This window comes from Nicotiana tomentosiformis, chromosome 9 (genome assembly GCF_000390325.3).
Source record: "Nicotiana tomentosiformis chromosome 9, ASM39032v3, whole genome shotgun sequence".
NCBI lineage: Eukaryota > Viridiplantae > Streptophyta > Magnoliopsida > Solanales > Solanaceae > Nicotiana > Nicotiana tomentosiformis.
Window position 1 is genome coordinate 41,585,101 of NC_090820.1, and position 22,223 is coordinate 41,607,323.

Sequence of the window (22,223 nt, forward strand, 5' to 3'; positions counted from 1 at the left end):
AAACTTATTATTCTTTTTTGGTACTACCACTACATTAGCTAACCAATTAGGATATTTAACTTCATGTATTGTATCTATATTAAGTAATTTGGTTACCTCCTCATTTACAAACTTGTTTCTGACCTAGGCAATTGGCCGCTTTTTCTATTTACTAGAGGGAAATTGGGGTCCAACCTTAGCTTGTGTACTGTCACTTCAAGTGGGATACCTATTATATATAAGCAAGACCACGCAAATCAATCAGCGTTAGCCTTAAAAAATTCAATAATTTTATGTCTGAATTTGGGGCGCAGCCCCATTCCTAAGTAAACCTTTCTTTCTGAGAACTCAATGAACAAAGTGACTTATTCGATCTCTTCTGCGGTTGACTTTGTTGCATCTGTTTCTTCTGCTACTTGAAAAGATCTGGGTACCTGGTAAATATTTTATGTCTCCTCATCACTACCGTCATTGTCGCCAGGACTGAATTGGAATTTTACACTGGTCCATGTAATTACTATTTATTGACTCCATCCGCCTTATTACTAGATCAAGTTACCGTATCCAGTTCCCTTACAGTGGGCTTATCACCTCTAATCTGCTTAGTTCCATTCAGTGTTGGGAACTTTAGCAAGTGATGATAAGTTGATGGAAGAACTTTTATATCATGGATCCACGGTCTACCGAGAATCACATTATACCCCATATCACTATCCACAACTCCAAATAATGTATATTTCATCACCCCATCAGCGTATGTAGGCAACACGAACTCTCCTCGGGTCGTCATACTTGTTAAGTTGAATCCAGCTACAATCTTTGTTGCCAAAACTATGTTACCGGTGAGCTTTGCTTGCTCTAGGACTCTTAGTTGAATAATATTGGTCGAACTACCTAGATCAACCTACACACGTTTAATTTTAAAATCTAAAACATTTAAAAATATTGCCAAGGAATCATTATATGGTAAAGTTAGGTCATTTATATATTCCTCACTGAAAGTAATTTCATCATCCTCTGGTACTTCCCGGATCATCTTTCTTGCAGTTGAAAATGTTACCCCATTCACTTCAACTCCTCCAAAAATCATATTTATTATGAGACGAGGAGATCATGTTGGCTTTGCCAGTTCTATTGTATCACAAACTTTATCGTAATTACTCTTAGCCTGATCACTTAAGAAATATTTAAGATTAACATTTTTCAGCAACATTGCTACCTCTTCACGAAGATGTCTGCAGTCCCTAGTCCTATGACCATGTGTACCATGGAATTCATAGCAAAACTAGGATCTCTCTAACTCGGGTCTGATCGAATTGGTTTTGGGAACCTTGATTCCTTTATGTTTCTCATGGCAGAAACCAACTCAACCAAGCTAATATTGAATTGTAATCCGATAACCGGGGATAGATTGCATCTCGAAACTTTGATGGCTCTTTATTATGCAGAATTGTTCTACTTCGTCCATGATCAGTCCTCTTATCCGATCCAAGACTTTCCAGCGACTGATAAACTATGCGTCCTTGTCCTGTTTGTGAATGTGTCCGTTCATTTGACACATAAGATTGAAAATGGCTCCTAGATGGCCTCCAATCTTCATTGAGTTCATTCTTAGACCTTTATAGATTCCAATAATGGTTACAAACTTTGAAAGATACTGAAGAACCCAATTGATGGCCTTCAACTATAATATTTTATTCATAGCAGTTGTGAACATCATCCCATGTGGTTACTTGAAATTCCAATAAAAATCTCTTTATCTTGCTTGAGGTATTGGAGCTTAAAGGGTTGAGACCCTTGGTAAATTCTCTCGCTGCTCATTCATCTGGTACTGCTGGCAACAACATTCTCTCTTTTTGAAACCTAATCACGAACTCTAGCAACAACTTTGAGTATCCTTGAATGATTCTAAAAATATCTTCTTTCCTAGCTTGAACTTCTCACTCTAATGTGAGCTTTGATGAAAGAATCGGCAAGCATTTCGAAAGAATCAATTGAGTGTTCAGGTAAAAGTGAATACCATGTTAAAACCCATTTCGTTAGAGTTTTGCCAAATTTCTTTATCAAGACGGAATCGATCTCATGTGGAGCCAAATCATTTCCCTTCACAATTGTGTTGTAAGTTGTAATGTATTCCTATGGATACGATGTTCCATCGTATTTTGGAATATATATAACATCTTGATTCTCTTTGGAATCCACTCCAGATCCACACTAGGTTTGAATGAAAATTGGACTTCTTCGAGTCCATGCCCTTTAAGATCGTAGGTGCCCCCGAGATTTGATCCATCAGAGTGTAAAATTTCATAACATTCTGATCTGTTTGAGCTTTTGTTTCTCTGATTCACCTCATGTGTTTGGTCTTGAAAGTATCGTCTGCTTTGTTTTCATTTTCAGATCTTCTACCTGCTCTGCCTGCTTGGTTGTTGTTCGATCTAAACTCCCCTCTAGAAGAAATGTTACCGATTCTTGGCGCCATTTGATTTACAGGCATGCCATGATGGGCTCGAATACCACCATTTGAATTATTTGAAGCGACCGGTAATGCTTGTTGAAGCTCAGTCATTATGTGATCATGTCTTGAGAGATGGTTCATCATTTTACATTATTGTGCTCTCAAAACGTTTATGGTATCGGTCATGGGCTCGTCATCGAAATCATTAGGAGTACGACTCCTCACACGTTGAGTATTTCTTTCCATCCTACTTGTAGTTGATTCATTCCCATTAATATGGGTTTCACTAGTTGAATTTTCTTGTTGAGTCTCATCATGTAAATTGTCCACAGTCTCATTGTTGTTGTTCACACCAATATTGAGCAAGTTGTTGATATCATTGTGTGCCATAACTCTAGTATGTTTAAAATAGAAAAACTTTAAAGCACGTTAGTATAAGATAAGCAGATCAAAATAACATCATAATTGTCTATGTCCTACAGTGGGCGCCAAACTATTTACTTGCAAAAGAGATACAGTTGAATTTATAAACATGGTTTATAAACACGTGGATTAAATTGATCTAATTAATAAAAAAACAAAGAATAAAGGAAATAAAATAAAAAATAATTAAATAATGCACAAGCCTGGACTTCAGGTTAATCCCACCAGAACTAAGAATAACTGAAAAGACTTGATAACAATCTTATAAAGTTTAGGAAAATGAGAGAAAGAAAGATTGGCTTTCTAGTTCTAGTATTTCATGTCCCTACATTGAGTACAAATATTGTTATTTATAGTTAAATATGAGGATACAAGATCCCCAAATCACGCCCTCTTAAAGATAAATAAAATTCCCTCTTTGATGGCTACATAACGTTGAGAATTAATTTATGATTTTCTGTAATGGCTGCACCTTTAATGCTGCTCTTTCCAGCCGGTAACTCTTTTAAATTCTCTTCCCCGATCTCTACGTCCTTGGAATTTACACAATACTGGTTATGTGCTAGTATCTGGTATTAATTATCTGCTGACTCATCTCCACTCTATCATCACTGTCACGTGTCTGCTCGAGATATGTACACTTATAAGCTGTAAATTTTACCTAATATAGAATTATATTCTTATATTTTTAGGAAACTCATAATCCCAATAGGTTTGGAAAACTCGTTTTTCTAGTTTATTTGGGAAAAGAAAACTTATTGTCCTTGTCGGATTGGGAAAATCTTTCTCTTATAGGATTGAGACTATTTGGGATCTATATATAGAGGTAGTAGTTAGGGATTTTATAGATTGTATTGTGTTTTTCTTCTCATTCATAGTGAAAAACTCTCTCTACTTCTGTCGTGAGGATTATGCTCAGGTGAACCTCGTTAAATCATTGTGTTATTTATTTTCTCTATTTGCTTCGTATGATTATGTGCCAGTTAAGCCAGGCTTTTATGCAACAATTGCTATCAGAGATAAGTTCGAGTTTCTACATATAATCTAGGGATTATATGTCTTTATTATCTTCAACAAAGTACGAAGTAGAGAAATTTGATGGGGGTTCTAGTTTCAGTCTATGGAAAGAACTAAATCCCCATTATGTTATAAGGTTTATGGAAGACAATTAATGAGGATTTTCCTAAAGAGATGAAAGAGACAGAGAAGGAAGATCTGGAGGAGAGGGTTTTGAGTGTGATCTTCATAAGCGTTAGAGATAGCGTTGTGTGGGAAATTTCTTTAAAATCTTTTACATCAACGACATGGAAGAAAATGAAAGATCTGTATTCTAAGAAATCACTGACAAATTGCCTCTACCTGAAAAAGAGGTTATACAATTTTTGTATGAAAGAAAGTACACCTGTTAAAACTCACATTGATGAGTTTTATTCAATTATAATAGACCTAAAGAACATAGATATTAAAATTCAGAGTGAGGATCAGGACTTGACTGTGTTATATTTTTTACCACCTTCTTATGATACTTTTGCTGATACGTTGCTATATAGGAAAGACTGGTGCCATGTATTTTATGACTTTTATTGACGATTGATCAAGAATGGTGTGTGAGTATTTTCTGAAACAAAATATGAAGTATTTCCAATATTTGTAAAATGGAAGACGATGGTTGAGAGGAAGACAGAAAGAAAAGTTAAGCGTCTTTGGATGGATAATGGGTTGAAATTTTGCAATTCAAAGTTCAATAATTTCTATAGCAGAGAGGGCATAGTAAGACACCGTACTTGTCTCGGAATAGCACAACATAATGGTGTTGTAGAACTTATGAACATAATACTTTATGGCAGGGCACGAAACATGCTTTCACACTCGTATGTTAGCAAGGATTTTTTGGGTTGAAGCAATCAATATATCTTGTTATCTTCTTAATAGATCTCCATCCACAACTATTTAGTTCAAAATTTCTTTTGAGGTATGGTTCGTTTCACCTGCTGATTATTCAAATTTGAGAATATTTGGTTGTCCTGCTTGTGCTCATGTGAGTGATGGAAAGCTTGAGACGATGATAAAAAAGTATATGTTTCTAGGGCATGCATCTGGAGTGAAAGGTTATAGGCTGTGGTGCACAAATCAAAAGATTCCAGGGTTAGTTATTAGTACGGATGTGACATTCAATAGATCTGCCTCACTGGACAGTTAGAGGGAGAAGGCAATAGAAGAAACAGATCGTGGTGTCAGTGATCACATAGAGCTAGGAATTGAATCTCCACTAGCTCAGTCCAGTAGTTCTAAAGTAGAGAAAGTGGATACGATGCAAAATATTGATCAAGATGATAATGTTGATGCACCTGCACAACAATAACCAAATAACATTGCAACAAGCAGAGAGAATAGAGTGATTAACTGACCACAAAGATTTGCAAATATAGTTGATAAGAATCTTGATGGATATACAAATCTTGTGAAATTTGCTTTGGCAGTTGCAGAGACCGTTGCTGAACTTCAGTATAATAGCTATCCATAAGCTATTTTTAGTACATAACCAAATCAACGGATTTGTGCTACAGCTGAAGAGATTGGATCTCTTAGCAAGTTTAGGCGTTGCCTAGACTTGATTGATGTGTGCGGCAATGAGTAGAGCCCTTGCGAGTGCTGAGGGCAAGGGAGAGAGACGTTGTTTATGTTGATGAAGAGAATTCAAGCCAATAAGAAGATTTATTGTGGCTTAAAATATTTTCTTGTATTTTTAGAAAATCCATAATCCCTATAGGTTTGGGAAACCCATTATTCTAATAGATTTGGAAAGAAAAACTTATTGTCTTTATTGGATTGGAAATACCTTTCTCTTATAAGTTTGGGACTATTTGGGATCTATATATAGGAGTTGTAGTTGGGGATTCTATAGATTGTATTGTATTTTTTCATCTCATTCATAGTAAAAAATTCTCTCTGATAGCCGAATCTCATTAAATCCTTATGTTATTTCTTTTTTCTCTATTTACTTTGTGTGATTGTGTGCCGCTTAACCTACGATCTTCCGCAACACAATCCTTAAAATCGTATATATTGGAATTAGATACTTCTTAATACGGCCAATAACAGTTTTCACCCACAAAACTACACACATTAGAAAATGAAAGAATTGTATGTAATAGAAAAAAAAAAAAAAAAAATTATAATTTTACTAGTGTAGTCAACCAAAACGCAAGAATATATATTCAAAACGCTGAAATTAAAAGAGCTGGAATTCATACTGAGCAACCAATACGAAAATATCAGTTGTTTAGAAGAGCATTATGTGTATACCTGGGTCTGGTGCATTGTATAATACAAAAATGTTACTACTACTTCATTATTCCACTGAATTTATATGACTCCCCACTAATTCCAATTAGGCCTAAAAACACAAAATTTGTATCTTTTTCTTTTTTGATTTAATTGGCCACCAAACTCAAGCTTTATGCATGTAAAATAAACTGAAAGCTGATTAAGAGGAAAGTTTTCGATATTAAAGTAACTTCTTAAACGATACACATACGAATAGTTGGAAAAAGAGCGCATTACCAAGAATATATAATAAATAAACTCTTACCAGATTATTTATCGGAGTGGCGTTGACTTTATTCCACCAAAGTTCAAGCTGGGTATGACGATTAAAAGAGTCTATGAAAGCTCCTCTTTGTTTAGGATCATTTGGTTTGGGCAAAGCACTTAAGAATTCTGACCTCAATTCTGAAATAACAAACCAAAAATCTTAGAAATATAACTTCATATACGTGATTCATGGAAGGGAAAGGGGTTTCATATGTGTAGTAGGAAACATGTGCTTCCCCCTTTAGTGTCGATAATTTCATTCGGTGTAAATGAAGAAAATAAATTATATAAAAATACTGTAACGATTCGGTTGGTCATTTTGTATATTTTAGCTCAGTTCTCCTATTGATGATTTCCGTATGTGTATTTGTTGCTATGTGACTTATGGGAATGGTTGGTTTGGTTTCGGGGAGGTTTTGAAGTGAATTGCAACACTTAGTTTCATGGTTGGAAGCTTAAATTGTAAGAGTTGACCAAGGTTTGACTTTTCTGTAAACAATCTCATATTCATATTTTGATGGTTTCAATAGGTTCGTAGGGTGATTTGGGACTTAGGCGTATGTTTGGATTTGGATTTGAAGGTTCCTAGGTTGATTTGACCCTAAATGTCGAAAGTTGGTAATTTGAAGATTTGAAAAGTTCATAAGTTTCACCGGGGGATAAATTTGATGTTATCGGATTCGGATATTGGTTTCAAAAGTTGAAATAGGTTCGTTTTGTTATTTGGAACAAGTGTGCAAATTTTGGGATTAATCCGGATTGGTTAAGCTTGAATTGGACGCTTGGTTTGAAGTTTAGAAGTTAATCAACTCAAGAGAAGCTTAACTTGTATTTTGATTATCGATTTGTGGTTTTAATATTAATTTCAGTGTTCCGAATCTTTGGATAGGTTTGCGGAAGATATTAGGACTTGTTGGTGTAATTGAATGGGGTTCTGGTAGCTCTAGGAGCTCAGGTGGGTTTCTGGACCACCCAGAGCATTCTTATGTTGCAGAAACTTTCACTGGTGTCAAGTCCTCATCGCGTTCACGACAGGGCTATCGTATTCGCAAAGTGTTATTTGAGCTGGGCAGTTTTTCTTCTTCGTGTTTGCGCCCTATGGGTCGCTTTCCCGAAGAGAGGTGGGAGTTGTGGAAGTTGGCGTTCGTGTTCGCAAGGGCTTGGACGCATTCACGAAGGAGGAGGCACTGTGTGCATTGAGTTCGTAAGGTATCGACCGCGAATGCGAAGAGTTATTTTGTGCACTTTGATTTTCTTACTTCGCGAAAGCGAGGCAGTGGTCGCGTTCCCAAAGGGTACCACTAGACTGAAGTATAAGTAATGCAATTTCGGGACTTTGACTCATTATTTTATATTTTGAGGCCTAGACTTGGAGAGGGACGATTTTTAAGAGGATTTTTGTACAAGGCAATAAAGTAAGTGATTTCTACTTGATTTTGATATTATATAAATAGATTATGTGATTTGAAAGAGAAATTTGGAGGTTTTTGCTATGGTTTTGGAGAGCGAAAATTGGAGATTCGGGGGCCAATTTGAGGTAGAATTTGGAGGAAACTCGTATAGTTGGACGCGTATTAGAATGAGTAACCAAGATTTGTGAGTTTGGTCGGGTTCCAGGATACATGCTCGGATTAAATTTTTGGTTGACTTTGCGTGTTTATATAAAGATCGAAGCTTTATTGTTTGGGGTTGTTTCCTATGGCATTATCTGATGTTTTTGAGTTAATTTTTACTAGATTTGAGTCCTTCTGAGGTCGATTTGCGTGGGAACGCCTTTATAGAATATTGATTTAGCTTGTTTGAGGTAAGTATCTTGCCTAAACTTGGTTTGAGGTAGTAGTTACTCAAATTGTTGATGATGGCTACGTGTTGGGGTGATGCACATGTAGGGAATAGGCACGTGTGCATGCACTGAGTTTTATCCATGCTCGGGATAGTGTTTAGGCTATGTTATGCCTTGAATTGAGTGTTAAGCTTCATATTATCATGCTTCATATGTTTGTAAACTTTTGTGAGCTACTTGAATTACGTTAGAGATCATGTTTAGGATAATCTCTTGTTCAAACTTGTTAATTGCTATTTTGTGGCGTAATCGCCTAATCAAAGCTTTGGTAGCACACTTCGCACATGCATACACCTTAGCATGTCACTTTAATCGGTCAATTGTACACATAATACATTGCACATTGCGTGCATATGCTTGGAGCTAAGATGCTATGGATGACGGGGGCTGGCATTGAAGATGTACCTGCTTTTCGGATATAGCTACCAATTAATCTTGATAGTTTTAATTACTCTGTTTGTGTACATTTCAAACAGATATTGTAATTATTTCCATACCAGCTTTGTCAATCTAAATCTTAGTGGCTCATGACTTATACTACCAATTATTGGGTTATTGTATAGAGATTTGGTTATTTCACTTATTGATTTCTTATTATTTTCATTAGTGTTGTGTTGACTGTTGTTTGGCTTACCTAGCGGGTTGGTATAGGTGCCATCACGACCCGGTGGATTTTGGGTCGTGACAAGTTGATATAACTACTTTAGGTTCATAGGTTCTATAAGTCATGTGCAAGTGTCTAGTAGAGTCTTGCGGATCGGTATGATGACGTCCATACCTATCTTCAAAAGGCTACATGACATCTAGGAAAAACTTCCCATCTTTCTTTACTTATCATGCGGCATTGATTCTTCTTGAAGAATATATCTTTGATTCTTTCCATCCACTTTGTAATGACCCAGCCAGTAATTTTGAGTATTTTAGCCCTGATACCCCTATTTATTGCCTACTCTATGTTATATTGTGATTATGTTACTTGACGGGGAGTTTGGTTTTGGTTTCGGGTAAGTTCCGGAGTGAAATGGGACACATAGTCCCTACTTTGGAGGTTTAAGTTGAAAGAGTTCATCGTAATTTGACTTTTTTGTAGACAACTTCGGAATGGAGTTTTAACGGTTCCAATAGCTTTGTATGATAATTGTGAACTTAGGAGCGTGTATTGATGTTGATTCAGAGGTCTGTCGGTCGTTTCGGCTTGAATTGGCGAAAGTTGAAGGTTGAAAAGTTTGACCCAAAGTTGACTTTATTGATATCAAGTTCGAATTCTGATGCCGGAAGTTGGAATAGATCCATCATGTAATTTTATGACTTTTGTGCAAAGTTTGAAGCCAATTGGAGTTGTTTTGGTATGAATCGGCATTAGTTTTGGAATTCGGAAGTTCATAGTTATAATAGGCTTGAATTGGGCTGTGATTCGTATAATAGATGTTGTTTGATGTGATATTTTGCCTCAAGTAGGTCCGTTATGTGTTTTGGAACTTGTTGGTATATTCAGACGGGTTCCCGGGGGCCCCGGGTGCGATTCGACTTGAATCTGGAACACATTTGGACTTAGACTCTTTGTTGAAGTTCCAACCTTCTGGTGTCATCGCACCTACGGAGGGATTGGCCGCAGGTGCGAGTGGTGAAGTGAAGAAGAAGAGAGGGGAAACCCAGGTCTGGGCTCGCAGGTGCGAACACCTGGGCGCAGCTATGCCTCCGCAGGAGCGGACCTTGCCTTCGCAGAAGCGGAATTTGGGGAGAGGCCTTGGGCAGGACCGCAAGTGCTGTCGTTTTCTCTGCAGAAGCGGGCTCGCAAGTGCGAGATAGTGGTTCGCAGGAGTGGATTCTCAGAACCTAAGTGAGAACCACACCTGCGATGGTTTTTCCGCAGGTGCGGCATCGCAAATGCGACTGTGTGACCCCAAATGCGGAACCACTGAGAATAAAAGGCCTAAGTTCGAGGGTTTGATTTCATTATCCATTTTTGGACCTAGAAAGCTCGGTTTATGGCAATGTTTTGAGATATTTTCAGGAAATTCATCGAGGTAAGAGATTCTAACTTGATATTGGCTATATTACACGAATCCATTATTATTTTCATCATTTAATTAGTGATTTGAGTTGATAATTTGCGGAAAAATTGTGAAAACTTCTTAGGATAAAATTTGGGGATTTGAAAGGCGATTTGAGGTTAGATTTGAGTAATTCTTGTATATTTGGACTCATTATTGAATGGGTGTTCTTTGTAATTTTTGTTGGATTCCGAGATGCTGGCCCGGATTGCTTTTTGAGTTGACTTTTTGTTTCTTTGTAAAGAACGTAACTTTATTGTTCGAAATAGTTTTCTATAGTTTATATTTATGGTATGAATTTATTTTGGCTAGATTCGAGCCGCTCCGAGTTGGATAATCGAGGGAAAGGCCCACTAGTGGATTGAGTTAGCGTGTTTTGTGGTAAGTGTCTTGCCTAACTTTGCGTGGGGGAATTACCCCTTAGGATTGGTGTTGGTTTTTGTTAATTATGATATGTGACGAGTGTGTAGACGGGCTAAATGTTAAAATTGATCGATTTTAGCTATGTAGATTCCTTTTATGCCTTAATTGAGTTACCTTAACATGTTATATTCATCATCATTAGTCTATCTTCACATGCTCTACTTGTCTTATCTCTTACTTGTTAATTGGCTTTACATGAGTAGTTGAAGTTAGTGTTTCCTCAATTCCTTATTCATTTTTTTAAATGTTGAGTTCTTTACTTGAAGTTGTTATTCTTGGAATACCTTGTTGAAATTGAATTTGAGTTATAAAGGTTGTGATTCGCATTGAGGCAAAGTTGTGAAGTTGTGAAATACTATTCTTGTTGAGTTATTTACGTCGGTTGTTATTGTTGAGACTCTGGTGTACATTGTGGTTGAGCCATGTGCTATCTATTGTGAAAACACCATTATTGTTGATTTCATTGGCAAATTGTGATATTAGGCACTTGAGGTATAATTTGTGATACGTTGTGATATCGATATGCATGCGGTAGTATTAGGTTTTGGGATTGAAACGCATGCGGTGCGATAAGGTGAGCTTGATACGTTATGATATTGATACGCATGTGATAATATTAGGTAGTCTTGGGCTAAAACGCGCGAAGTTATTTCGGTAAAATGATTTTCAAAACTAAATGCAAGGCTCCCGAGGTGATATAAGGAAAGATTGTGAAATATTTTGTGATTTGAGACTATGAGGCGGTACCTCGGTAATGATCCTTGATGAAAATTTTCCATTACTTCACTTGTGTTTGTTGCTTTGTTCCGTGTCATAGCATTCCTTGTTTTTCTTGTGTGATGCATTATTTGCCTTAGTTCAGTGTAGCTAATATCGGTGTATTTATTTATTGTCTCATTTCTATTGTTATCATTATTTCACTATTATACACTTGTTCACTTTCTTATTTATTCCAGTAGAGCCTTGACCTGACCTCGTCACTACTTTACTGATGTTAGGCTCGGCACTTACTGGGTACCATTATGGTATACTCATATTATACTTTTGCACATCTTTTGTGCAGATCTAGGTAACTCCTACCAGTGCACGCACCAGTGAGGCGAGCTCAGCTCGGATACTTCAAGGTATACCTGCACGAGTCTGCAGGCCTCGGAGTCCCCCTCTATTTAGTCTATTTCATTTTCCTATTCCTTTTATAGACACAAATGTATAGGGATGTTCAGTACTATATTATATAACTTGTGACTTGTATTTCAGTTATTTTAGTTATATTTCGCATGTATGTTAGGTTTACCTAGTCTTAGAGACTAGGTGCCATCACGACATCCTAAAAAGGAAAATTGGGGTCATGACAAGTTAGTATCAGAGCTCTAGGTTCATAGGTGTTTTGACTCACAAGCAGGTTTAGTAGTGTCTCGTGGATTGGTACGGAGACGTCTATACTTATCTTAGGGAGGTTGTGGAACTGTTAGTAAAAGCTTCATTTCTTTGATTCCTTTTCGTGCGAATTTGTTGACTTCAAAATTCTAAATCTTTATCTTTCTATTCCCTCACAGATGGTGAGGACACACACAACTGGATCTGATGATCAGACACTCGCGCCCCCTGCTAGAGCAGAGAGGTCCGGGCCGATGCAGAGGCCAAGTACGGGCGCAGCCAAAGCACCTACCCGAGTTGTTATAAAGGAGCCACCAGTAGCTCTAGTTAGAGGGCAGGCACCTGAGACGGCTGTTACTACCACTGCACTTCAGGAGATGCTCCCCCAGTTTTTGAGCATGTTTGGCACTCCAGCTCAGGCAAGGCTGATTCCATTTGCTCCTGCCACATCTCAGGCTAGGAGAGGAGCATAGACTCCCGCAGCCCGTACCCTAGAGCAGTGGGTCTAGGTTGACCAGGTCCCAGAGGTCATACCAGTGTAGTCGATTGTCCTAGTTCAACCCGAGGTTAGGGCAGCAGCATCTGAGGGGGAGCAGCTCAGTCTCGAGAGGTACAAAAAGTACCACCCACTTTAGCGGTTTAGCTTCAGAGGACGCACAATATTTTCTTGAGGAGTGAAACAGTGTCCTCCGTACTATGGGTATTGTGGAGTCGAGTGGGATTGCTTTCACTATGTTCAATCTTAAGTGAGCGGCTTATCAGTGGTGTCGAGCATATGAGTTGGGTAGCCCAGTCGAGGCAGCTTCACTCACCTGGGCTCAGTTTTCAGAGATGTTTTTGAGAGAGTTTGTTCCCCATAGCCTTCTCGATGCATGGCGCACGTAGTTTGAGTAGTTGCACCAGGGTGCTATGACTGTGTCGGAGTATGATGTCAGGTTCAGCGAGTTTTCCCAACATGCACCATCTTTAGTCTCCACGGTTAGAGAGCGAGTCTATCGATTTATTGAAGGGCTTAACCACAATATTAGATATAGCATGGCTCGAGAGTTGGAGAGTGATACCCCAAACCAATAGGCGGTGGAGATCGCTCAGATATTGAAGGGCATGTAGGTCCGGGAGAGGGAGGCTAAGAGGCCTCGAGATTCTGGCACATATAGTGGTGCCCGTGCCGTAGTTGCAGCCCGCCATGATAGAGGCTATGTTAGTTTTCCTATTCATTCAGCACTTCCAAGTTCCAGTGGTGTTCCGGTCATTCCCAGGTCTTAGGTAGCCCATAATGCACCGCCACTATCTAGTGCACCTCCTGCACTGGGTGTTTTCAGCGATCAGTCCAGCCGACCAGGCCCGAGCCAGCTCCAGCAGCCACATCATCTGAAAGCTTGTTTTGAGTGTGGCAACATTTGTCATATGGTGAAGGACTGCCCTAAACTAAGGAGGGGTGCACCTCCATAGATTACTCAGGCTCCACGCATTCCACTGGGTCCTCAGGCTTCTCAAGCCGTGGTTACCGCACTAGGTGCCACTCCACCTATACAGCCAGCTAGAGGTGGAGGTTGGGCAGGTAGTGGTCGCCCTAGAAGGGGAGGCCAGGCCAAATGTTATGATTTTCCGATTAGGACGGAGGCAGTTGCATCTGACTCAGTTATCACAGGTATTGTTCTGGTTTGTCATAGATATGCATCAGTCTTATTTGATTCAGGATCCACTTATTCCTATGTATATCTCACTTTGCTTTGTATTTGGGTATATCATGTGATTCTTTGAGTTCTCCTATATATGTGTCTATGCATGTGGGAGATTCTATTATTATTGACCATGTGTATCAGTTGTGTTTAGTTGCTCTTGGCAGTTTTGAGACCAGAGTTGATTTATTGTTTCTCAGTATGGTAGATTTTGATGTTATCTTGGGCATGGGCTGGTTGTCGCCCTATCATGATATTTCTTAATTGTCACGCCAAGACGGTGATGTTGGCTATCCCAGGTTTGTTGTTGTTAGAGTGGAGTGGTACTTTGGATTATGTTCCTAACATGGTGGTGTCTTTCCTTAAGGCACATCGTATGGTTGGGAAGGGGTGTGAGGCATATTTAGCCTTTGTGAGAGATGTCACTATTGATACTCCTACCATTGGGTCAGTTCCGGCAGTGAGAGACTATCCAGATATATTTTTGGTGGAGCTTCCCGGCATGCCTCCCGATAGGGATATCAATTTTGGTATTGATTTGTTGTCGGGCACTCAAGCCATTTCTATTCCACCATATTGTATGGCCCTAGCGGAGCTAAAGGAGTTAAAGGAGCAGTTTTAAGAGTTGCTTGATAAGGGCTTCATTCGGCCTAGTGTGTCACCTTGGGGTGCTCCGGTCTTGTTTGTAAAGAAGAAGAATGGTTCTATGTGCATGTGTATTGATTATAGACACTTGAACAAGGTTAAAATGATGAATATGTATCCATCGCCACGCATTGATGACCTATTTGATCAGCTACAGGATGCCAAAGTGTTCTCAAAGATTGATTTGCAGTCAAGCTATCATCAGTTGAAGCTTCGGGAGTCGGATATTACAAAGACTACCTTCAGGACTCGGTATGGTCATTAGGAGTTCCTTGTGATGTCATTTGGGCTGACCAACGCCCCAACAACATTCATGCACTTAATGATCAGTGTATTCCATCCCCACCTTGACTAATTCGTCATTGTGTTTATTGATGACATGGCACACACAGCCAGTCCTGTATCCGTAACACACTATCATACCCAATAGTAACCTCTTTGGCATCACCGTGCTGAACCGTGTCCTTGAGGACAAGCGAATAGGGGTTGTCATACTGATGCTCTCTCATACGATCATATAGGGAAGACCGAGAAACCACACAAGCCAAAACTCCACTCGACTTTGAAATATCCAATCTAACAAATTGGTTGGCCAAGGACTGAACATCTAATGCTAATAGCCTCTCCGCGCTACCGGTAGATATGCTAAAATGCCCAAGCTCTCCTCTTTACGACTCAAGGCATCAACCATCACATTGGCCTTTCCGGGATGATATAGAATAATGATATCATAGTCCTTTAGCAATTCTAACCATCTCCACTTCCGCAAGTTATGATCCTTATATTTGACCAGATGTTGTAGACTCTGGTGGTTGGTATAGACCTCACAAGGGACACCGTATAAATAGTGCTGCCAAATCTTCAAGGCATGAAAAATAGCTGCTAACTCAAGGTCCTGAACAAAATTCTTCTCATGTACCATCAATTGTCTAAACGCGTAGGCAATCACCCTACCATTTTGAATCAACACTGCGCCGAGGCCAACACGTGACACCCCACAATACACACTGTCATACCTCGAACCCGTAGGCAACACTAACACTGGGGTTGTAGTCAAAGAAGTCTTGAGCTTTTGAAATATCTCCTCACACTCCTCGGTCCACCTGAACGGAGCACCATTCTGGGTCAATCTGGTCATAGGTGTTGCAATAGATGAGAAACCCTCTACGAAACGATGATAATACCCTGCCAACCCAAGAAAACTCCGGATTTCAGTAGTTGAAGACGGTCTGGGCAAACTGTGCACTACCTTAATCTTCTTCGGATCTACCTTGATCCCCTCACTCGACAGTACTTATCCCAAAAACGCCGCCAAATCAAGCCAGAATTCATAGTTTGAAAATTTTGCATACAACTTCTTTTCTCTCAAGGTCTGGAGCACAATCTTCAAATGCTGCTCATGATCCTCCCAGCTCCGGAAGTACAATCTTCAAATGCTGATTCTTCAGGAGGCCCACAGTTCACAATACTCCATTCATCCGGGTGCTTCCAAGATGTATCAAGACTTAAGGCAACACTATTGGTGGAGGAGAATGAAGAAAGACATAGTGGAGTATGTAACTAGGTGCCTAAATTGTCAGCAGGTGAAGTATGAGCATCAACGGCCAGGTGGATTGCTTTAGAGGCTAGAGATTCCAGAGTGAAAATGGAAGTGGGTTATTATGGATTTTGTTGCTGGGCTCCCACGGACTCAGAAGAAGTTTAGTGCAATATGGGTGATTGTGGATAGGTTGACCACGTTAACTCATTTCATTCCAGTGGTGACTACTTATTCTTCAGATCACCTGGCTCAGGTCTATATTTGCGAGATTGTCCGACTTCATGGCGTTCCAGTATCCATCATCTCTGACCGAGGTAGGCAGTTTACATGGCGATTCTGGAAGGCCGTACAGTGTGAGTTGGGCACACGGGTTGAGTTAAGTACACCATTCCACCCTCAGACGGATGGACAGCCCGAGCGCACTATTCAGATATTGGAGGATATGCTTCATGCCTGTGTGATGGAGTACGGGGGTTCTTGGGATCAGTTCTTGCCGCTTGCAGAGTTTTCCTACAACAACGGCTAACAGTCGAGCATTCAGATGGCTCCGTATGAGGCCTTGTATGGGAGGTGCTGTCGGTATCCGGTGGGTTGGTTTGAGCCGGGTAAGTCTAGGTTATTGGGTACAAACTTGGTTCAGGATGCTTTGGAAAAGTTTAAATTGATTCAAGATCGGCTTCGCACAGCCCAATATAGACATAAGAGTTATACGGATCGGAAGGTTCGCGACGATGCATTCATGGTTGGGGAGCGGGTCTTGCTCCAAGTTTCGCCCATGAAGGGTGTTATGAGGTTCGGGAAGAAGGGCTCCAAGTTGAGCCCTAGGTATATCAGACCTTTTGAGATTCTTGAGAGGATTGGAGAGGTGGCCTACAAGCTTGAACTACCACCTAGTCTAGCTGCAGTTCATCCTGTATTTCACGTTTCTATGATCCGGAAGTATCACAATAATCTGTCTCATGTGTTGGATTTTAGCTCAGTCCAGTTGGACAAGGATTTGTTTTATGTTGAGGAGCCGGTAGCCATTTTGGACAGGCATGTCCGAAAGTTGAGGTCGAAGAACATTGCTTCAGTGAAGGTTCATTGGAGGGGTCAACCAGTCGAGGAGGCGACTTGGGAGATCGAGCATGATATGCATAGCCGTAATCCTCATATTTTCACCACTTCAGATATGTCTCTATACTGATTCGAGGACGAACGTTTGTTTTAAGAGTGGAAGGATGTAACGACCCAGCCGGTCGTTTTGAGTATTTTAGCCTCGATCCACATATTTATTGCCTTCTCTATATTATATTGTGGTTATATGACTTGGTGGGGGTTTGGTTTTGGTTTCGGGTGAGTTCCGTAGTGAAATGAGACACAAAGTCCCTAAGTTGGAGGTTTAAGTTCAAAGAGTTGACCATAGTTTGACTTTTGTGTAGATGACTCCAGAATGGAGTTTCAACTGTTCCAATAGCTCCGTATGTTTATTTTGGATTTAGGAGCGTGTACAGATGTTGATTCAGAGGTCCGTAGGTCGTTTCGGCTTAAATTGACAAAAGTCAGAAAGTTGAAGGTTTGAAAAGTTGGAAAGTTTGATCGAGAGTTGAATTCATCATAGAATCGATGTTATTTGATATGATTTTTTTCGTCGATTAGGTTCGTTATGTGTTTTGGAACTTATTGGTATATTCAGACGGGGTCCCGGGGGCCCCAGGTCTGATTCGAATTGAATCCAGAACAAATATGGACTTAGTCTCTTAGCTGAAGTTCTAGCCTTCTGGTGTCATCGCACTTGCGGAGGGATTTGCCGTAGGTGCGGAGTTGCGGGTGTGAGTGGTCAAGCATAGAAGCGTAGAGGGGAAGCCCAGGTCTGGGCTCGCAGGTGCAGGTGCGCCTCCGCAGGAGCGGACTTTGCCTTCGTAGAAGCGGAATTTGGGGAGAGGCCTTGTGCAGGACCGCATGAGCGGTCGTTTGCTCCGAAGAGGAATCTCAGGACCTAAGTGGGAACCGTACCTGCGATGGGTTTTGCGTAGGTTCGGCGTCGCAGTTGCGACTGTGTGACTGCAAACGCAGAACCACTGAGCAGAAAAGGCCTAAGTTCAAGGGTTTGATTTCATTATCTATTTTCGGACCTAGAGAGCTCTGTTTGTGGCGATGTTTCAAGATATTTTCAAGAAATTCATTGAGGTAAGATATTCTTACTCGGTGTTGGCTATATTACACGAATCCATTGCTATTTTCAGCATTTAATTAGGGATTTGAGTTAAAAATTTGGCAAAAAATTGTGAAAACTTCTTAGGTTAAAATTTGGGGATTTGAAAGGCGATTTGAGGTCGGATTTGAGTAATTCTTGTCTGATTGGACTCATTATTGAATGGGTGTTCAGATTTTGAGTTGACTTTTTGTTTCTTTGTAAAGATCGTAACTTTACAGTTCGAAATAGTTTCCTATAGTTTATATTTATGGTATGAAGTTGTTTTGGCTAGATTCGAGCCATTTGGAGTTGGATGATCAAGGAAAAGACCTACTAGTGGATTGAGTTAACGTGTTTTGAGGTAAGTATCTTGCCTAGCTTTGTGTGAGGGAATTACCCCTTAGGATTGGTGTTGGTTTTTGTTAATTATGATATGTGAAAGCCGTGTACACAAGGTGAAGAGTGTGTACACGAGCTAAATGTGAAAATTGACTGGTTTAGCTATGTAGATTCCTTTCATACCTTAATTGAGTTACCTTAACATGTTATATGCATCATCATTATTCTATCTTCATATTCTCTACTTGTCCTATCTCTTACTTGTTAATTGTATTTACATGATTAGTTTTAGTTAGTGTTTCTTCTATTCCTTATTCATTTTTTTAACTATTGAGTTCTTTACTTGAAGTTGTTAGTCTTGGAATACCTTGTTGTTGAAACATGTTTTGAGTTATAAAGGTCGTGATTCGCATTGAGGCAAAGCTGTGAAGTTGTGAAATACTATTCTTGTTGAGTTATTTACTTCCGGTTGTTATTGTTGAGACTCTGATGCACATTGTGGTTGAGCCATGTGTTATTTATTGTGAAAACACTGTTATTGTTGATTTCTTTGGAAAATTGTGATATTGGGCACTTGAGGTGTGATTTGTGATACGTTGTGATATTGATACGCATGCGATGATATAAGATTTTGGGGTTGAAACACATACGGTGTGATAGGTTACTATGGATTTTTTGAAGGTTATTTACATATTTCAGGAGGATCGGAATTGATTTAGGGGCCATTGGGAGGCCTAATTAGAATTTGTTTTCTACATCGGATCATGTTTGTTTACTCAGTACAACTATTGTTAGGGGTGTGTCATCAGCTAGAGTTGATCTTATTCATATCCTACTGTGCTTTATGTGTTACTCTCTTATGCTACGATGGGGTGTGAGATTGTTGATATTTACACACATAATGTGGTTTTGCTTGGGATTTGTGGTGAAGTTTGAGCGAGGCGGCTCTTAAGATGTCGGGTTGCTTATTACACTTTGTCGTGTTTTTCCTGTTTATGGTATATGGTGTTATCCGTTTCTTCATGGTTATGGTCATGCGCTTCGTGTGTTTACTGTTGATACACGTGTAGTTGTCGATTGTGAGCATTGTAGCTCGATGGGTGTTCTATGTGGATCGGAAAGTTTGGAGCAGACTGTGTGCCGCAACGGGGTTATTTTAGGATGAGATTCTTCGTGGTTATTTTGTGTGTTTTGCTTCTCCCATGTGGGATGGATTCATAGTATGGTGTCGTTGGGGTTGTACCTGTTGGACTTGTTGTACAGTTCTCTCATTTCGTTCTCCTTCCATCTTTTGTTATATTCAAGTCATTGCTTGAGGGCGCACAGATTGCATCGTATGTGGCTCTGTCATTGGTGTGGCCTGTCAGTGCAAGTAAGCTACTTGCAATGTGCAAATGAGATTTTTGGACTTAGAATTTGTGCCATTAGATTTTGTTAAAGTATGTTTGGAAGAGTAAGGTCACTAGTCAACTAAGAATTTGACTATGGTTCTTGACAGGCGATAGAGCTCCAATACTTGTTGATCTGATGAGTGGTTATGAGTTTCTACATGTTTCTTTCATCCTTGGCAGTGTACGAAGTTTTAGAACAAGATTTTATTTGATATGAGGTATGTTGCCAGTACCGGGTGTAGTAATGAGCAGCTATTGTGGTCAGAAGGTATTACTATGAGTATCTGAGTTTTGTGGTATATCATGTGATTATATCATGGTATATGGTTATGGTTTGATACAGCTTGTGCATACCTATACAATTCCGGATGCTGGAGATTGGGTTCTAAGGTTTATGGACTAAGGTTGAAGTAAGGAATTTCAGTTAGGTTGTGTTCTCAGGCTTATATGGATTAGGGTGACGTGGGATCACCCATGTATATGTGTATGGTGAGTTTACACAGTGATCTAATGGCTTTGAAATGACTCTTGGAACGTTCGAGGATGAATATATGTTTAAGTGGGGGTGAATTTAACAACTCGATCGGTCGTTTTGAGCATTTAATTTTCTTTCAGTGGTTTGGGGTCTTGAGTAGCTTCATATAATATATTATGACTTGCGTGTGCAATCGGTTCTTGTTTTCGAGTGGTTCGGGATTTGATTTGGAAGAATGATTTGCAATTTGGAAGAGTTGACCAAGTGCTCCGGATACGCCACTCTGTTTAAGAACTCTTGGCCAGATGATTTTGAAGTTTCGATTGAACAAGCAAAGAAATGCATTGTTGAAGCATCAACTAACCCTCTTCGAAATCAAGTAGGCCCAGCAATATCAATTTTGAAACCATAAATTCTTGCTAACGTTGTTGCTACCACTATTCTTCCCAAAACAGGTTCCTTTTCTACTCCGTCTCAATGAGATACATTCCTAGCCTACTTCTTACTTACTAAACACAAGGTCAAACTCTTGTCTTGGGTGATTTACTTTATGCTCGAAAGTGCCGATGACCCAACTAGTCTCTCATACTGCATGATCATCACCCATATGTTGGAAGCACATCACATCCCTCTCTCAAACCCTTCTGCTTGTTCCCATGTCTAAGTGTTATATCTCTATAGACATTGCTAACATGGGGTACATATCTACAAAAGGAATGTGGGTGAAGAAGCATGAGAACGAAGGCAAGGCCATACCAACCCACTACAAGGAAAAAGCTTCAACCCCTCATTCATTTGATCTAGAACTGGCTGCAAGATTGGTGGACAGATAAAAATTTTAAAGTTGTCAAGGAACTTATTGCTACTACGAGAAAATGGTGGAAGACATCACGGAAACATAAAAGGAAGCAGAATCTGATGCCTCAAAAATTCGAGTCAAGTTGGAATGAATGGCACAAGAGGCAGTTGGTGCATTAAAGGAAGTGCATGACAGGATTGATGGAATCTCAATCACCATGAGAGCAAACTTCACCAGGCTGAAAGATGTGTTCTACAATACCCTCACTTACTTCTTTTGTTGATTTTGTATAGTCGTTTTAACAATTTATATTTTTTGGTCTGTTTTGTGGATGTTCTAGACATAGTAGCCTAGTCGACTACAGACTTCTTATACTTATGTTTTGTCTGCTCTTAGATAATTACTTAAGTCGACTACTGTTAATTCGACTACTTATCTGCATATATCATTATCTCTTCTGTACTTTTCTTTTTGCTGATGCAAAAGAGGGAGAAGAATTACATCAGGAGAAACAACAATTCAGGGGGAGCACATACTCAGGGGGAGAAGATCCACACGCTCCTGTCAGCGAAGTGCCATATGTTGATCCTTAATTAATATTTAAATTATTATCATAAAAAAGAGGGAGATTGTTAGCCTTATTTTAATGATGGCATCACTTGTAAAATTGCAGGATCGCATGAGGCTAACAATCATTGTAATTTCAAGCTCTTTCCTTATGATCCACCGTCTTCCTTTTCCTAATATCAAGCTCTTTGTTCTTCTCTTAGCAAGCATTGTAACTTCATTGATATACTGGGTAAAGAAGGAGAGAAGAGGAGAGAGAGAGAGAGAGAGAGAGAGAGAGAGAGAGAGAGAGATGAAGCATTGTATCAAAATCTGAGAGAGAAAAGATAGTGAAGTGTGAAGAAGTCACAAAACCCTCTTGTAATAAAGTTTGATAAGGAGCAATCATAGAGAACCCTCATGCAACCCAAGGGGACTAGATTAGGATTCATATTGAATCCGAACCAGCATAAAATATCGTT

General features: G+C 39.6%; 1 protein-coding gene across 4 annotated transcripts in view; it reads right to left on the reverse strand.

The window, feature by feature from the left end:
- Window positions 1-22,223, reverse strand: part of LOC104087809 (pectin acetylesterase 8-like) — a 46,853-nt gene that overhangs the window by 9,123 nt on the left and 15,507 nt on the right. For all 4 annotated transcript variants that reach the window (XM_033653874.2, XM_009592369.4, XM_009592370.4 and 1 more), the window contains one exon: window positions 6,450-6,589. In XM_033653874.2, coding sequence (XP_033509765.1) covers window positions 6,450-6,589 — 140 coding nt within the window. The remainder of the gene's footprint in view (window positions 1-6,449; window positions 6,590-22,223) is intronic.